This window comes from Chiloscyllium plagiosum, unplaced genomic scaffold (genome assembly GCF_037043375.1).
Source record: "Chiloscyllium plagiosum isolate Xiang-an unplaced genomic scaffold, Cpla_swu_hap1 HiC_scaffold_3, whole genome shotgun sequence".
Classification (NCBI taxonomy): domain Eukaryota; kingdom Metazoa; phylum Chordata; class Chondrichthyes; order Orectolobiformes; family Hemiscylliidae; genus Chiloscyllium; species Chiloscyllium plagiosum.
Window position 1 is genome coordinate 33397071 of NW_028270141.1, and position 16423 is coordinate 33413493.

General features: G+C 41.5%; 1 protein-coding gene across 4 annotated transcripts in view; it reads left to right on the forward strand.

Moving 5' to 3' along the window:
- LOC122548600 (CUB and sushi domain-containing protein 1-like) overlaps positions 1–16423 on the forward strand; it is a 2407075-nt gene that overhangs the window by 1862132 nt on the left and 528520 nt on the right. For all 4 annotated transcript variants that reach the window (XM_087978377.1, XM_087978362.1, XM_087978369.1 and 1 more), the window contains exons 13-14: positions 9113–9295; positions 11523–11849. In XM_087978377.1, the coding sequence (XP_087834503.1) occupies positions 9113–9295; positions 11523–11849 (510 nt within the window). The remainder of the gene's footprint in view (positions 1–9112; positions 9296–11522; positions 11850–16423) is intronic.

Sequence of the window (16423 nt, forward strand, 5' to 3'; positions counted from 1 at the left end):
TCCACCTCATGCCAACAGCCCCATGGACACTCAGACTGTCCAATCCAGCCAATGTCCCCGAGACCCATCATCTGATCTCTTCATCACCTCCAAGGCAACTTCTCCACATATCCTCCCTTGGCTTTTTATAGCCCTAATGCCAACTTATTGGCAATATTTTGGGGCAGTACAGTGTCACAGTGGTTAGCACTGCTGCCTAATAGCACTAGGGACCTGGATGTAATTCCCATATTGGGTGACTGTCTGTGTGGAGTTTGCACATTCTCCTCATGTCGGCGTGGATTTCCTTTGGGTGCTCTTCTTTTCTCCCATAATCCAAAGATGTGCAAGTCAGGGAAATTGGCCATGCTAAATTGCCCATGGTGTTAGGTGTGGTAGTCAGGGGTAAATATAGAGTAGGGGAATGGGTCTGGGTGGATTACTCTTCAGATGGTCGGTGTGGACTTGTTGGGCCAAAAGGCCTGTTTCCATACTGTAGGGAGTCTAATCTAATACATGTCAATCCATGTCCCCCACACACCACTCTTTATCCTTACTGAGCCCTATTTTATCATGTACTTCCAAAAACTCTGCAACCTCATTTTTAATAATCGATTCTAAAATCTTACTAACAACTGAGGTCAGGCTAACTGGTCTATAATTTCCGATCTTCTGCCTCCCTCCTTTCTTAAACTGGCGTGTTGCGTTAACCATTTTCCAGTCTTCTGGGACCAACCCCTTCATGCCCCTAATCATATTATACACCTTTTTCAGGTTCCCCTCAACCTTCAAGAAATGAAACTGAGTTTGTCCAGTCTTTTCTCATAGCTGAAATGTACCACCCCAGACTATGTTCTGGTGAATCTTATTTGCCCCCCCCCCCCCCTCCAGTACAATCACGTCTTTTCCGTCTTATGGTGATCAGATCTACACACAAGTCAAAGTTCCAATCAAAGCTCTGTACAGCTCCAACATGACCACCCTGGTCTTGTAATCTGCACCATGACAGATAAAGGAAGCATCCTGGATGCCTTAACGACCCTATTAATCTGTCCTGCCACCTTCAGGGATCTGTGGACAAGCACCCAAAGATCTATCTGTTTCCCTCAGCTTCACTGAGTATGCACTGATCTTGTTCCCTTTTCCCAAATGAAACACCTCATATTTGTCAGGGTTCTATTACATCTGTCACTGATCTGTCCATCTGACCAATCTGTTTATTTCCTCCTGAAAATAAGGTTAAGTCAGCATGCCTGAAAAATCTTTTGGAATTCTGTGAGGAGGTAACAAGTAAAAGAGAACCATTGGATGATATCTGTTGGGATTTCCAGAAGGCTTTTGACAAGGTGCTGTACAGGAAGCTGTTAAATAAGAAGAGAGCTCATGGTGTTAGGGGCAAGGTACTGGTATGGTTTGGCTAACTGGCAGAAGCAAAAAGTGGGGATAAAGGGATCCCCAGCTGGTGACTAGTGAAATTCAGCAGAACACAACTATTCACGTGATACGTTAACAACCTGGATGAAGGAACCGACAGTAATGTTGCTAAATTTGTGGGTGACACAAGGATAGGTGTGGAGTCATGTTCTGTCGAGGAAGCAGGGAAGCTGCAATAGAACTTATTCAGGCCATGAGAGTGGACAAGAAGTGGCAGATAGAATACACTTTGGGAACGTGAGAGATTATCCACTTTGATAGGAAGAATAGAGGTGTACTCTATTTTGTAAATGTGGAAAGGCTTCAGAAATCTGAAGCACGAAGGGACAGAGGATCCAAATTCAGGATTCTCTAGGTTCAGTTTGCAGTTAGAAAAACAAATGCAAAGTTAGCACTCATTTGGAGGGGAGTAGAATACAAGAGCAAGGGTGTATTACTGGTGCTGTATAAGGCTCTGGTCAGACCACATTTGGAATATTGTAAACAGTTTTAGCCCCATATCTAAGGACATACTGGCCTTGGAGGGAGTCCAGAGGAGATTTTTACCAGGAATGAAGAGCAGGTCATGTGATGAGGGATTGAGGACTATGGGTGTAATTGATGGAGTTTAGAAGGATGAGGTGGTGGATAGGAGTATGGGGAGTTCTTAGTGAAACTTACAGAACCCTGAGAGGCTTGGATAGAATGGTTGTGGAGAAGATATTTTTCAAGTAGCAGGAGAGATTAGGACCCAAGACCACAGATTCAAAGTGAAGAGATGATCCTTTAAAACGGATGTAAGGAGGAATTTCTTCAGCCAGAGAATAATGATTCTGTGGAATTCATTGCCACATAAGGCTGTGGAGGCAACTGTTTGAGCATATTTCAGACAGAGGTGGAAAAGTTCTTGATGATTAAGGAGATCAAAAGGTTACAGGGAGAATGCAGGGCAATGGTTTAGAGATGCTGGTGTTGGACTGGGGTTTACAAAGTTAAAAATCACAACACCAGGTTATAGTCCAACAGGTTTAATTGAAAGCACACTAGCTTTCGGAGTGTCGCTCCTTCATCAGGTGATGAAGGAACGACGCTCTGAAAGCTTGTGTGCTTCCAATTAAACCTGTTGGACTATAACCTGGTGTTGTGTGATTTTTAACGCAGGGCAATGGGGTTGAGAAAAATATTAACTATGATTAAATGGAGGAGCAGTCTAGATTGTCTAAATGGCTTCATTCTGCATCTGTATCTGATGGTGTTATGGTAAACTAAAACCAACCAGCCAATCTTTGTGTCATCCGCAAAGACACTTATGAAGACATTCCTGAAGAAGGGTTTATGCCCGAAACGTCGATTCTCCTGTTCCCTGGATGCTGCCTGACCTGCTGTGCTTTTCCAGCAGCACATTTTCAGCAAAGACACTTATCTCAGCTACATCATTTATGGCTATCACAAACGATAAGAGACATAGCTATGATCTTGCCACTACATCCTGGGGTCAGTCATGCGAACAGCCTTCTACGACTAGCCTTTATCTCCTGTCATTAAGTCAATTTTGGATTCAAATTGCTAAGTTATCCAGGATTGCATTAACCTTTTTCTTCTTTATCAGTTTCCAACATGAAATTTAAAGTCACCATAGTCTTATCAGACCATAGGCTGCTCTCTTAATAGAGACAGAGACAACTGGTGGTGGTTTAGCCTGAGGGTGCATCTCAGGTGAGGGGAAAAGTTGAGAAGAAGAGTCTTTCATGGTAACCTCATCTGTACAGGAATTGAACCCGTGCTTTTCACACCACTGTGTATTGCAAACCAGATGTCCAGCCAACAGAGCTAACCAATATATTTGTAGCTATCCATGGATTTCTGGGCTTGATGCTCCTACATTTCATCCTAAAAGAAATATGTTGGGCGGGTACTTCTTTCTTTACTATTTCCTCTCGCACCACACCCATCCAAAGTACCTTTTTGAATGCCTCCCACATTCCTGCTGTTGATTTACCCTCAAACAGCTGCTTTCAGTCTGACTGGAACCTTACTAATAAAAGCTTTATTGATGGCAAGTGATTTACTTTTTTTTGACTTCCTGTAATACCATTAGCCCTCACACAAGCATTTTATTTAAGTGGATAATCTCCCAGAACAACCATTAAAATTCAATAACAGTTCAGTACACGCAGCTCCTGTTCGTCGACCGTGACAGTTTGGAGGTCGCCCTCAAGACGCTGCCTGTCTTTTACCAGGACCAGATCACTGTCTGGAACATGGTCGAATCGCGTCGCGCCGACCCTCCGGCTGGAGTAGCGGCTGTCGTCAGGGAGCAGTTGCTCAGGAATCCGCACCTCCGTACTCGCGGGTTCGAGTGGCTGTCGGAGGGGAGGGCCGTGGCGGTGAGGGTGACCAGGGTCGGGGACGTGCTGGGTGCTGGGGGCCTGAGCTGGACGCTACCGCAGGACATAGCGAGCAGGACAGCGGTAGACGTCCGGTACGTGGCCACCGCCATCCGACGCCTTAAAACGGCGGTGCTCGGACCCAACGTAGTGCACCAGTTGGAGGACGCTCAGGTGTGCGGTGGGATCCCGTCCGCGCTCACCCCAGCCCAGACAGAATTTCACATTGGCTCCAAGGTCCCGTACTTCCCGCGGGAGCCTGTGCCCCACAACCTGAGCCATCTCCGAAATTTTAATTTTGTCTCATTTAGGGATGTGAAAAGAAGGGCCCTGTATAGACTGCTGCTGCACACCGTCCACCTCTTCTCCCTCATCCATCGTCCGGACACGCCTTGGCGTGCCCATTTGCCACCGGGCGGTGGGGATCCCCAGTGGAGGGCTCTCTATGCGGGAGTCCTCCCCCTTTCTCTCGGGGATCTGGGGTGGAGGGTGTTGCACGCAGCAGTCCCCTGCAACCGCAGGTTGCGGTGGTTCACGAACTCCCAGCCCAACTGCTTGTTCTGTGGCGGTGTGGAGTCCGTGGACCACGTGTATATTGGGTGTGGGCGTTTGCACTCCCTTTTTGATTTTCTGAAAAACTTCCTCCTCTGCTTTTGGTTGCACTTCAGTCCCACGCTCCTGATCTTTGGGCACCCGGTACGGAGGAGGGAGGGCAGGTCTGAAGACCCCCTCGTGGGTCTGCTCCTGGGCCTGACCAAACTGGCCATTAACAGGTCCAGGCAGCGGGCCATGGAGGGGTTCGTTAGGGCCGACTGCCTGCCCCTCTTCCGCGGTTACGTTAGGGCCCGGGTGTCCTTGGAGAAGGAGCACGCGGTGTCCACCAACACCCTGGAGTTGTTCAGGGAGAGGTGGACGTTGCAGGGAGTGGAGTGCATCATTTCTCCCTCCAACTCTATTTTGATTTAGTCCCTACCCTCCCCTTCACTGTTTTGATCACACAGCACTGCCCTTTGATGTGAAGGGCAGTGTTTGTCACTGGCCACCCGGGTGTTTTCCTATCTTCCTGGTGATGGAATTGAATAAAGATTCGTGCACTTTGTGTCTTTCACTGTGTCTCACACCTGCACACACACACCATGGGTGCTGGGGAAAAAAGTAAACACTACCGCAGTTAGGCGGTAGTGTGGGGGGTTAAATTAAAAAAAATTAAAATTGAAAAAAAAATAGTTCAGTTTCTGCAAACACTTGAATCCATGAATAAAACTGAAATAGTAGGTACCTGACTGTGAAAATGGAAGGTTGTTCAAACAGTCTTGAAGTAGAAATCCAGTCAGGCTCGTATCAACACTCAAAGAGAACTCTGTTGGCAGTTCCAATGAACTGGACAACTAATTAGCTTATACACTTATATATGGTCTTCCATTGCCACTTTAAACAATTTCAAAGGCACTCAACTTTTCAAAGGATAGGTTGCTTCTCTAAATGTCCACATCTGTTCCTACCGGGTCTCTGATCAGCACATAACCTTTGAAACACCTGGGAGACCAAAATTAGATATGAGCAGAGGCAGCGACTGATTTATTTGGGCTACTGTCCACAGAAGTGTGCACATGTGAAATTCTGCATTCCCACCCTGTAAAAACGGTGGGTCCCTTGTTCAAGGATGGGTGTTCTGGGTTTGCCTGTTATTTTGGAGCAACAGAGATAATCAAAATTAAAATCCAGGTCAATACTTCCCCTAATGGAGGAGTCTAAAACTAGGGAATGCCCATTTATAAATTCAAGGCCTGCTGCTTAAGAGGGAGATGACAATATTTTTCTTCTCTCAGTTTGTGAATCTTTCAAATCAGAGGCTGTGTCATTGAAAACATTTGTCTGTGAGACAGAGATTTTTGACTGAAGGGTTTTGGACTGGATGGGGGCTGTATGGGAGGGGGTGTCCTCTGACTGACAGAATCTTAGAAAGCGCAATTTCCTTATTTGCCCATTTTCCAATTGGGTGATGGTTTGATCAGAAAGGTAAAATTATCTTGAGCTAGCTTAGATACAGTCAGTCAGTCAGTCAGTCAATGTTGGACATAACTGCTGTGCAGATTGAATGGATAGCAAAATCCTATTTCCCTTGATAGAAGGTTCAATATATAGGAGGCATCGATTTAGATAAAGAGCTAGAAAATTTGAGATGGTCGTGGATGAGCAGAGATTCAAGGCAAAGTCACCCAGAGGATCATAAGGGTCTGAAGTTCACAGCGTGTAAGGCAGAAACCCTCTGGATATTTTTGTAAAAGTACTTGGTTATGCACTTGAAATGCTCTCACCAGCGAGGAAGGAACTAACAACTCCAAAAAATGTTATTGAAACTGAATGGCTTTCTGCTGTCAGCACTGTCATGATGAACCACATAACCTGTTTGCAGATATCTTCCAGTCACCATTGTTGTTGATACATCTCTGGAGCAGGTGAGACTTGTATTTGGACTTCCTGTCTCAGAGGTAGGGACACTACCACTGCACCAGAAGAACCTTCAGTGACCTCTTTGTATGCTGTACATCTCTGATTCTGCAGTGCAAAGCACAACCTTTGGATGAGATACTGAATGTCAGCTATTACGCAACTAACTCTACTCCTGTCATTTTGATTAAGCCGTTAACTTAAATTCTCATCCGCAACTCAGTATAAGGAGCAGGCAGCAAACGATGCCTCTTCCAACACCTCTGCAAATTTTAAAATTCCACCCAGTGCTTTAGCGAATGGAGGAAAGGTATAAGACATGAGGGCTTTGAGCTGGATTTAATACATGCTGATTGCTCGACTTGAAAATAGTCACAGCTTCTAATAGAATACATGTGATCTCACTGCTTTCAGTAAGTGGGTGTGGTGATTGGGACCAGGTGGACCTTATAACTACGAAGTTCCTGATTGGCCCAGGTTAACAACCACAATCAAGAATGTCAGTTAGTTAATGAGGTCCACCTGGTCCCAATTACTACTGAGTATTTACAAATTTCATTCAAATTCTTTTCCTTTTTCAAGTTTTTGTTTTGCAAAGCCCAAGAACTACAAATGAATTAATATTTCTATAAACAGGTAAATTGTATCCAAAGGCAGGCCCTGGTGTATACAATGCACAGATAAAATTATGGCATTTTTAATAAAATTGTTATCTATAGTGAATGGTACCAATTACATCTTTGAAGGAATTACAGAAGTCACAATTTGATAAGAGTGAGTGCTTTAAGCGAAGCCAAACACAATTAAGGCAATATTGTTTTGAATACTTATTATGTTTCGAATGTATGATTATTAAATAATCTTTAATAACCTAGCCGCCCACAAATTGACTCAAAACAGCTTTTCATATATCAAGCAATTATTACTTGGCACCAGAGTTCAATAAGCTTTAATGACATACCAATATACCTGCCAACCTCACAGTGGTTTTATTGGAGTTTCTAGATTTATTGCTGTATATCTTTCCCCTTCAGTTCCTGAGTTGTCTTCATCTTAATGTGCAACGGTTTGAGCAGAACAGCATGTAAGGGTGAGATTTCCCTTAGCCTTGAAAATAAAATCAGAAATTCACTTTATACAAATATGCTTAATATTTTGCCACAATTTGCAGGCAGAGAGAAGATATTTTTATTTCTGATGTGAGTAGTTCAGTTTTTGAATGGGTATTCGGAAATTGTAATCAAGTTTCACTTTTTTTAGTTTAAAAAAAAGTCTCATTTATTTGGATCTTTTTCAGGGATGATCAAGTTGGGGATAATTGAATGTTTCATGCATTTTTAGCAGGAGTAAAGAAAACATTAAGGGGCTGATTCTGATTATTCAGTTGAAGTTGCTCTTACAAGGTTTAAGAGTGAGAGAATTAGTCCTGCAGGATATCATTTAAGCAAATATAGCTTCCCACTAGGAATGCAGCTTTGTGGAATAAAGATACGCAGAACAACAATCCTACCTTTATGTTGCATTCCTGTCCTGTCCCTAGTCAGTTTTTAACTGACGAAACCCTGAGTGGATGATCATGCCTTCCTGTAAATATTTCTGAGCTCAGGATTTCAACCATACTGATATCACTTTCATTCTGTCACCAGTAATAGGAAATCTCAGCAACTAGCATCAGTCATGCTATCAAACAAATTAAGCAGCCAATCACATTGAAGAATTCTCGCAGATTGCAAGCCATTAAATAACAAGCAAGTTTTGTCTTTCACTTTTTATGATTTTTACAGGAAGTTAATTAAAAATTTTGGACATTAAGTTGGACTAAGGTAAAAGCTAAAAAAAAAAGCTGCAGAAGTATTTTTAAACAACTAATGAAGACTCTTGATATTCAACAAATATAAATTTAGATTCTCAGGCTGCAGGGTTTGTTCAGAAGTAATTATGATTAAATGAACTTTCTGAAAAGCCTGGTTGATCCTGTTTTAGCAAGGTGGAATTTTTTGATATTTTTGTGCAAGTGTATTCAAATAATCAAGGAAAATTCAAATAAAATCAGGACTTGTTAATCACTTTTCACCATAGAGCACTTTGTGCACATAAATGTAACAGTGCAAATCCAACTGGCAAAGGCTGTCATTTTCCAAGATTAATGACAGCAATCATGCTTTAGTACCACAATGACCCTTACACGTTTTTGCTTGTGGGTCCTATAGTTATTGCAAAGTTTCCAATTCTGATTTTTTTCATTGAAATCTCAATTTTCCTTCTTAATAGATCCAACTACCTGTTCCACTTGCTCTGGTCCTAATGCAATTCATACAAATGAAAGAAAGCAAGCATTAAATTAGTCAGAAAGAAAATCAAATATGTACAATAGTATGGCTATGCATAATAAGTCAATAATTATGACGTGGGTTAATTAGAGCAGTGAGCAATGATTGTGTGGCAGATGCCTGGAGGAGTCAGTTTGGAACTGAATTAGTTCTCGTGGTGAGTACCTTTCATGATGCTGGCAAACAGCTCATGAAAAACTTAACCTCTGAAAGGCAGCTTCCTAATTTGGAGGTAAAAGATTGAGCTAGATGAGGTCATTCCTGAAGGCCTATGACAGTAGCTGAAGAGAGAGAATGAGAAAGGAGGAGCGGGCAATATATGAGCAGAATGTTATTGTTCCATCAAAACTTAAGTCCGTTCAGATGCAAAATCTCCCAGTGGTGGCCTAATTTTAAACAGGCAACTGCACTTTAATATTACTCCTTTCTTTCAAGGGGTTGAAAGATACATTGCATTTTTTCAGCATTTTCTGCGTTCATGAGCTGATATTTCACTTTGGAATATTCTGTATACCAGCCTTGACTCATTGATCTCTTTCTCTTTTCTCCCAGAAATTGAAAAGGGAAGCTGTGGTGACCCCGGTGTTCCTGCTTATGGTAAAAGAAGTGGAGACAGTTTTTTACACGGCGACACGTTGACATTTGAATGCCAATCAGCCTTTGAATTAGTTGGAGAGCGGACCATTTCATGCCAACAAAATAATCAGTGGTCCGGTAACAAACCAAGCTGCGTCTGTAAGAATCCTTAAATTGAAATCTTTTTGATGACTTGACTTTTTACTTCAATGCTTTTTGAACTTTTCAAACACGGCTTCTGTGAGAATATTTCATTTGTTGCTTTTTGATTTATCAAATACACTGGAAACATCTTATGATAGATACCTGTTTTCTGGGGCAATATTAAAGTGAAAGAATTTTTTTATGGATTCAAAATATTCTTGTGCTTAAATGGAATGACTCCAACATAAACATGTGAGATCCATCATATCAGGCTACCTTTTCTCCACAGCTGGTTAGATGATGGCACTATCAGAGATGGCTACTTCATATATTCACTTTTTTGGAAGTTTAAGCATCAATTTGGTTTAGGTGTTTCCCAAGCCTGGAAAATGGTGACTAGGTCCACTGGCATACTGAGTGACAGACAGGCAGCTTAGTCTTCATTGTCAATTGTGACTAGCTTTTGCAAATATAATTTTCATGTTTGAAGGAGATGTGCGAGGCAAGTTTTTTACATGGGGCGGTAGGAAGCTGAAGCACTCTGACAGGGTGGTGGTACAAGCAGATATTATAGCATTGCTTTTGGAGGCATTGAGGCAGGCACATGAACAGACAGAGAGTATACTGACATGGGCATTTGGTAGGTAGCTGTGGTTAGTTTAGAATGGCATCATGGTTGGCACAGACCTGTTCCTGTGCTGTGATGTTCTTTGTTCCTTGCATACCAGTAACTAAAAAACAATCATCTCTGTTTTAGCAGACCAGAAATCGAAGCATTTGGATGCTCTTGATAGGAGGTTTTGGGACTAAATTGATATTTCAGGTTCATAAGCCAGTGCAAAACTACCTTCAAACTTCGCCATTTTTGGATTCAAAATGTATTCAACTATCAAAGTAAATTCTTTAGATTTGTTCAGCTGAACGTTTTGAGGAAAGTTCGCAAAAATATAATTTAAATAAAATGAGAGTTTTTTTGTAATAATAAGATGATAAAATTAGTCAAGAATATTCCTGCTTAATCCGTATTTGAAAAGGCATAGTAAATACTGTTAGTCAATGATGATGTAATTACTTTGTTTTATGTATTACCTTTCACTGTTATGGTGAACAGTTCGTGATGACTTACTGGGATAAGGTTAAATTTAATTCCTTCTATTCCCCAGAAACACACTCATCTGCCTTCACCAAAGTAGGTATAGGTTTATGGTAAAGAATATCAAAACATGATTGAAATTTGTAGATAAAACAGACACAGCTGTGCTACCTTGTTGTAAGAGGAATTCAAAGTTAATCTCCGCTTCTAATGTCTCCCCATAGTCCTGTACCATTCACCACTTCAAATATCCTGATTTCCCTTATTGCAGTGGTCTCTTCAATTTGTCCTGCGGCATTCTGTAATAGCTCTGCACAAAGAAATCTCTTTCCCTTTCCTCGCTGACAAATAATCACTGATTCTTCGGTCTTTCTATCTTCACTCATCCAAAACTGTTCATCATTTTAAAGGCAACCTGGATGTCAATTGGAGATTGCCTCCTTCTGAAGGACTGGCATTTTCCTTTTTGCTCTACATAAGCAGCACCTCCACATTGATGAATGTTCACTACTTTATCACTACGGTGATAAAGTTCTTTGATTGTTTGTAAAAATTGAGTTTGAACACCAAAGAGTTGTCATCAATTGCCATACATGCTGCAGGTGGCTCAGTGGTTAGCACAGCCTCCTCACAGCGCCAGAGGCCCAGGTTCAGTTCCAACCTGGGGCGACTATCTGTGTGGAGTTGCATATTCTCCCCGTGTCTGCGTGCATTTCCTCTGGAGGCTCCCGTTTCCTCCCACAGTCCAAAGATGTGCAGTTTAGGTGAATTAGCCATGCTAACTTGCCCATAGTGTTCAGGGATGTGTAAGTTAGGTGCATTAAGTCAGGGGTAAATATAGGATAATAGGGTAGGGAGGGGCAGTGTGGACTTGTTGGGCCAAAGGTCCTGTGGGGATTCTAGATACTTTGAACAATATGTTAGTGTAATGACACACAAAAGAATATTCTAAATATTTAATTTGATGATTATGGACCAATGAAAATGTCCTTTTAAATATGAAAGGCCTCTTTTTTTTCCTTCTAACCTGCTGTTTTTTGGTATTAATTTACAGAAAGTAATTGATGTTTATGTTATGTAACTGTTTGTATCGATTGGATTAGTGATATATGTTGTGCAAATATATTATTGTCTGACTTTTTTGGACAGTCTCCTGCTTCTTCAATTTTACCACACCATCCGGCATTGTGCTATCACCAAACTATCCTGAGGAGTATGGCAACAACATGAACTGTGTGTGGCTGATCATTGCAGAACCAGCGAGCAGGATTCACCTAATCTTTAATGATTTTGACATCGAGCCTCAGTTTGATTACCTCACCATAAAGGATGATGGGAGCGCTGACTCTACAGTTCTCGGAACTTTCTCTGGTGATGATGTGCCTTCCCAGCTGGCCAGCAATGGGCATATCACCCGCCTGGAATTCCAGTCCGATCATTCCACCACTGGACGTGGCTTTAACATCACATACACAAGTAAATTGGCATGGTTCTGTTTTCTTCCAGTGAATGTTGTCCACTTTACCTTTTCCACTATTGAAGGGAGGTGATGGCCGAGTGGTATAATCACTAGACTATTAATCCAGAAACTCAGTTAGTGCTCTGGGGGCCTGCATTCGAATCGTGTTATGGCAAGAGGTGGAATTTGAATTTAATAGAAAAAAAAACTGTAATTAAAAAATCTGAGAAACTATAATTAAGTCAGAAAAGCCCATCTGGTTTACCAATGTCCTGAGGGGAAAAAAAATCAGCCATCCTCACCTGGTTTGCCCAACATGTGACTCCGTACCCACAGCAGTGTGGTTGACTCTCAACTGCCCTTTGGAATGGCCTAGCAAGCTGCTCAGTTCAAGGGCAGTTAGGGGTGAGCAATAAATACAGGCCAACTAGCAACACCCACATCCCACGAGTGAATTAAAAAAAAAGTTCTTAGTGCAAAGGATGAAAGCCTGATAGGTTGCCTGGCAGAATGCAGGTTAGAGGTGGAGTGTTTCAGGATTGAGCATTCCAACCTTCATTATATTGTATCTGGTATCTCCCATCAGATGGCAAACTTTTACATGTTGTGGTGAAGGTGAGTTGAATGTGTGACACCACAGACCACTTCACATGTCAGCTTGAAACCATTACAGTGTACCTTTGGTGGTTTACCAAGAAACAGGCTGTCTCTTAAAGTTGGAAAATGTGCTCTTTTTCAAATCATTCTGGGAACATGAGTATTATGAGTTAGGTTGCGATTTATTGTCACTGCTAATAAAGGTGGTGGTGATCATGAATGTTGTGCAGTGTAGTGAAGATATTTCCATGGTACATTTTGGTAAGGAACTTCAGAGGACTGAAGAGAGCAGTGACAATGAAGGAGCTTTTGATGCATGGCTTAGTTAGCATGGTATCTGATGGAAGGATTCAGAATTGATGCTGTTTCCATGTACCTCCTGTTGTCTTTTCAAGTGTTGGTGAAGACCTGAGGAGGAAGAGGCTTGAGCAGTGATATGGAAGAATTTAGTTGGATCTGCTGTCATCAAAGGGTTGAAAGGAAAAAGCTTGAAATGAAAAGACAATAGAGAATGAGCAATGAAGGACTCTACTAGCCAATGAATATCTGCCCAACTGTCAGAATTTTAAATGCAAATCTGTTAGTCTAGATATTACAATAAATGAATTACCCCACCAAATCTCAAAAATAGTCATCAAAATTATTGTTAAAATATATCATCAAAATATTCAGTGTTTTATGTTCATATAGTTTTGCTAAAACTGGTAATTGGAGGGAGACGTGACTCTTAAATGTAATCTGACCTATTACAACTCAATATTTAACTGCGTTTCCTACTGTTCTATTTGAAAAGGACAGGGAAGGAGAATATTGTAAGTAAGAAACTCAAATTATTTTGTGATCAGCATTTATCGTCTTAAAGTTGTAATTGCTGCAGTAGAGAAGGAGATCATTTGGACCATCAAGTAATGAGAGTAATTTAGCTCTAACTCTCCTTCCCTTTCCCCATAGCTTAACATTTTGATTTCCCCTGCAGGTGCTTAGCTAATTTCCTTTTGAAAGGCACAATTAGATCTTTCTCCACACTCTCATGCAGCACATTCTAGTTAGAAATGTTTTGCAGTCGTTTCGTCGCTAGAATTATCTAGATAATTTGATTTGTTGGTAATTGGCTGGAAGCTGGATGATTTACAACATTAAAATCATCTCTCAGCTACCTTCCATCTGCATCTACCAAGATAAAGAATTCTAACACAATAGAACACTACTAAAAAGACCAGTGACCTGATTGCAAGTTGCACACTGGAAAATCAGGAGATTTAAATGGCGGTCAGAAGCTGGGTTTCAGCTCCAAAACTTTTGAACACCATCTTAACCCACTCGTCTAATTGGAATACCTCAAGTAACCAAGATGTGGAGGAGCCGATGCTGGACTGGGGTGGACAAAGTTAAAAATCACACAACACCAGGTTATAGTCCAACAGGTTTAATTGGAAGCTCTAGCTTTCAGAGCGCTGCTTCTTCATCAGTTAAGGAAGGCGCTGCACTCTGAAAGCTAGTGCTTCCAAATAAACCTGTCAGACTATAACCTGGTGTTGTGTGATTTTTAATTTTGTCAAATAACCAAATTGTTTTATTGCTAAAATAACTCATTAAAGTTTAAAGGAATTGCTTTATTAGAGAGCTTGCATCTGTGCAGATCGCAAAACTCAACATTGTCATTTCATGTGAAGCAGCAATTGAGTGATCAATTTCTCATGCATTCAAAGAATTGAGACATCATCCAACTAATAAATATCTATCCATTGAAACTCACTGACAGGAAACTCTCACATGAGCACAAAAACAATTTGCTTTTCAAAGAAATAAGAATGATGCTTGAGGCAACTTTTTAAACAAAGTATGACTTATTTTGGCAGGAGTCCAGACAGTTCCAATTTACTTTCAGTTGCAAACATATTGTTATTAACACTCTAGGTGATTTAATTGAGATAGTGTGTAATGGAATGGGTGATTATAGCAATCTGTACTTCAGGCAGAAATAAAGAGGTAGTGTGTCTGGGTGAATGGTCAAGATTTAGAAAACAGGTCACCAAAGCTGAAAAAGCGTAAGAGCAAAACTGAATAATATATAAAAAAAAGTAGTGGCTAATTGATATCAAACCAGAGTTTTTAAAAGAGAGCTAAGAGAGGTAATTTCTGTGCATTGTTTTCTCTGGAGAATATTTCAGTTGAGTTGGTGATGGTGCACTTTCAGAATTTTAGCACTAGAGAGATGCCATTGAATCAGAATGCAACATTAAGTTTGCATGAAAATGAAGTTAGGATAATGAGGGGGTGGGATAGGAAGTTATTGTATTACAGGCTTGGAATCATGACCTGAAGAAGTGAGGAACTTTGCAGCAGAGATTTGTTTGGTGCAGTGTTTTAGGTGCCACTGCATTAAACCACTGTACACCCCAACATATAAATGTCTATTATGCTACCTGGAAATAACGAGACATTGTTTCTTCTTATGGTATATTCTCGAGTATTAGTTGATCTCATGTATAAGGCCATCCTTTATTTTTGGCCAAATAACCTGGAAGTTTCCATATATCTTGTTAAAAGTCAACCCTAGTTCTTCACAGATAATAGATCAACATTGATGAGTCAGTATGCCAGCCGTCATGTCCTGCACCAGGTTTCCAGTCTGCTGGTTGTTCTACTCCGCTCCCAGTCTTACAGTCCACTCCTAGTCACCCAGTCCGCTGGCTGTTGTATTCCGCTCTGTGTTTTCAGAATTGCCATAATGCAATTTTTTTTTCCTCTCTTCATTTAAAGATCAGTTGGGCTTTTGCTAATGATATGGTATGAATTTTGATGGGCATGAATTTCAGCCCCTCAAAAGTAGTATCCATTTTGAGTGGCATGGTGGCTCAGTGCAGCAGGGTCCCAGGTTCGATTCCAGGCTCGGGCGACTGTCTGTGTGGAGTGTGCACATTCTCCCCGTGTCTGCGTGGGTTTCTTCCGGGTGCTCTGGTTTCCTCCCACAGTCCAAAGATGTGCAGGTCAGGTGAATTGGCCGTGCTAAATTGCCCATAGTGTTAGGTGCATTAGTCAGAGGGAAGTGGGTCTGGGTGGGTTACTCTTCGGAGGGTCAGTTGGGCCGAAGGGCCCGTTTCCACACTGTAGGTAATCTAATCTAATTTAATCTAATAGTCCACCCCATAACTTTAACCTTAAAAAGTAGTAAAACAAAATTGACTATTACTCGCATATATACAGGGTATTTTAAATTTGAAATTATCAGCCGGTCAGGCAGTATCCATAGAGAGTGAGAGTTGACAGATTGAATTATACAAAACACTGTATAAACTCATCTAGGATTTTGGGACAGAGGATGAGACATTAGTCTGGTATTTAGGAATCTGGTGGTTTACCAAGTTGCAGATCATATTTAGGGGGTCAGGAAGCTAGGGTGTGAGAGGTGATGGTTGGCGACAGGAGGAAATCCTGAAGAAAAGCAATACCTTAAGGTGGGAAAGGCCCTCCAAAAATCTTGGGGGTTCCATGACAAAGTCAAAACTGCTGCATACTAGTGGTCAGTGTAGTGGAAATCTCCCAGCTTGAGCATTTGGTTGAGACCTCTCCTGTTGCTGCTTAAATTGCGATGGTGGCAGGATGAGTACCTTTAGTGGGTATTAACTGGTCACTTCAGAGTCTCAATTGGGCCATTAGTGAGTGGGTAACCAACACCACCCTTATTGCTGGTATGAATGTGATGGAGGCAGAGTTGAGCTGATAGACAGTGGGCAACACACTTATTAGATTCATTGAGATCCCCCCACCCCCACCAGCGAGGAACTTGCAAATCCAGTCCAGTGTTTCAGCTCAATGATTTTTAATTTGATCAGAGGCCCGGGAAAATGTCAAAGAAATATCAGGAATCTGAAATATCACAACTGAGTCATTCTGCACTGTGCTGCTAGATCTGCCGAGTAATTCCAGCATTTTTGTTTTTATTTCCCATTTCCAATACCTGCAATAATTTTTCTGTTCAGTGCATAGGATC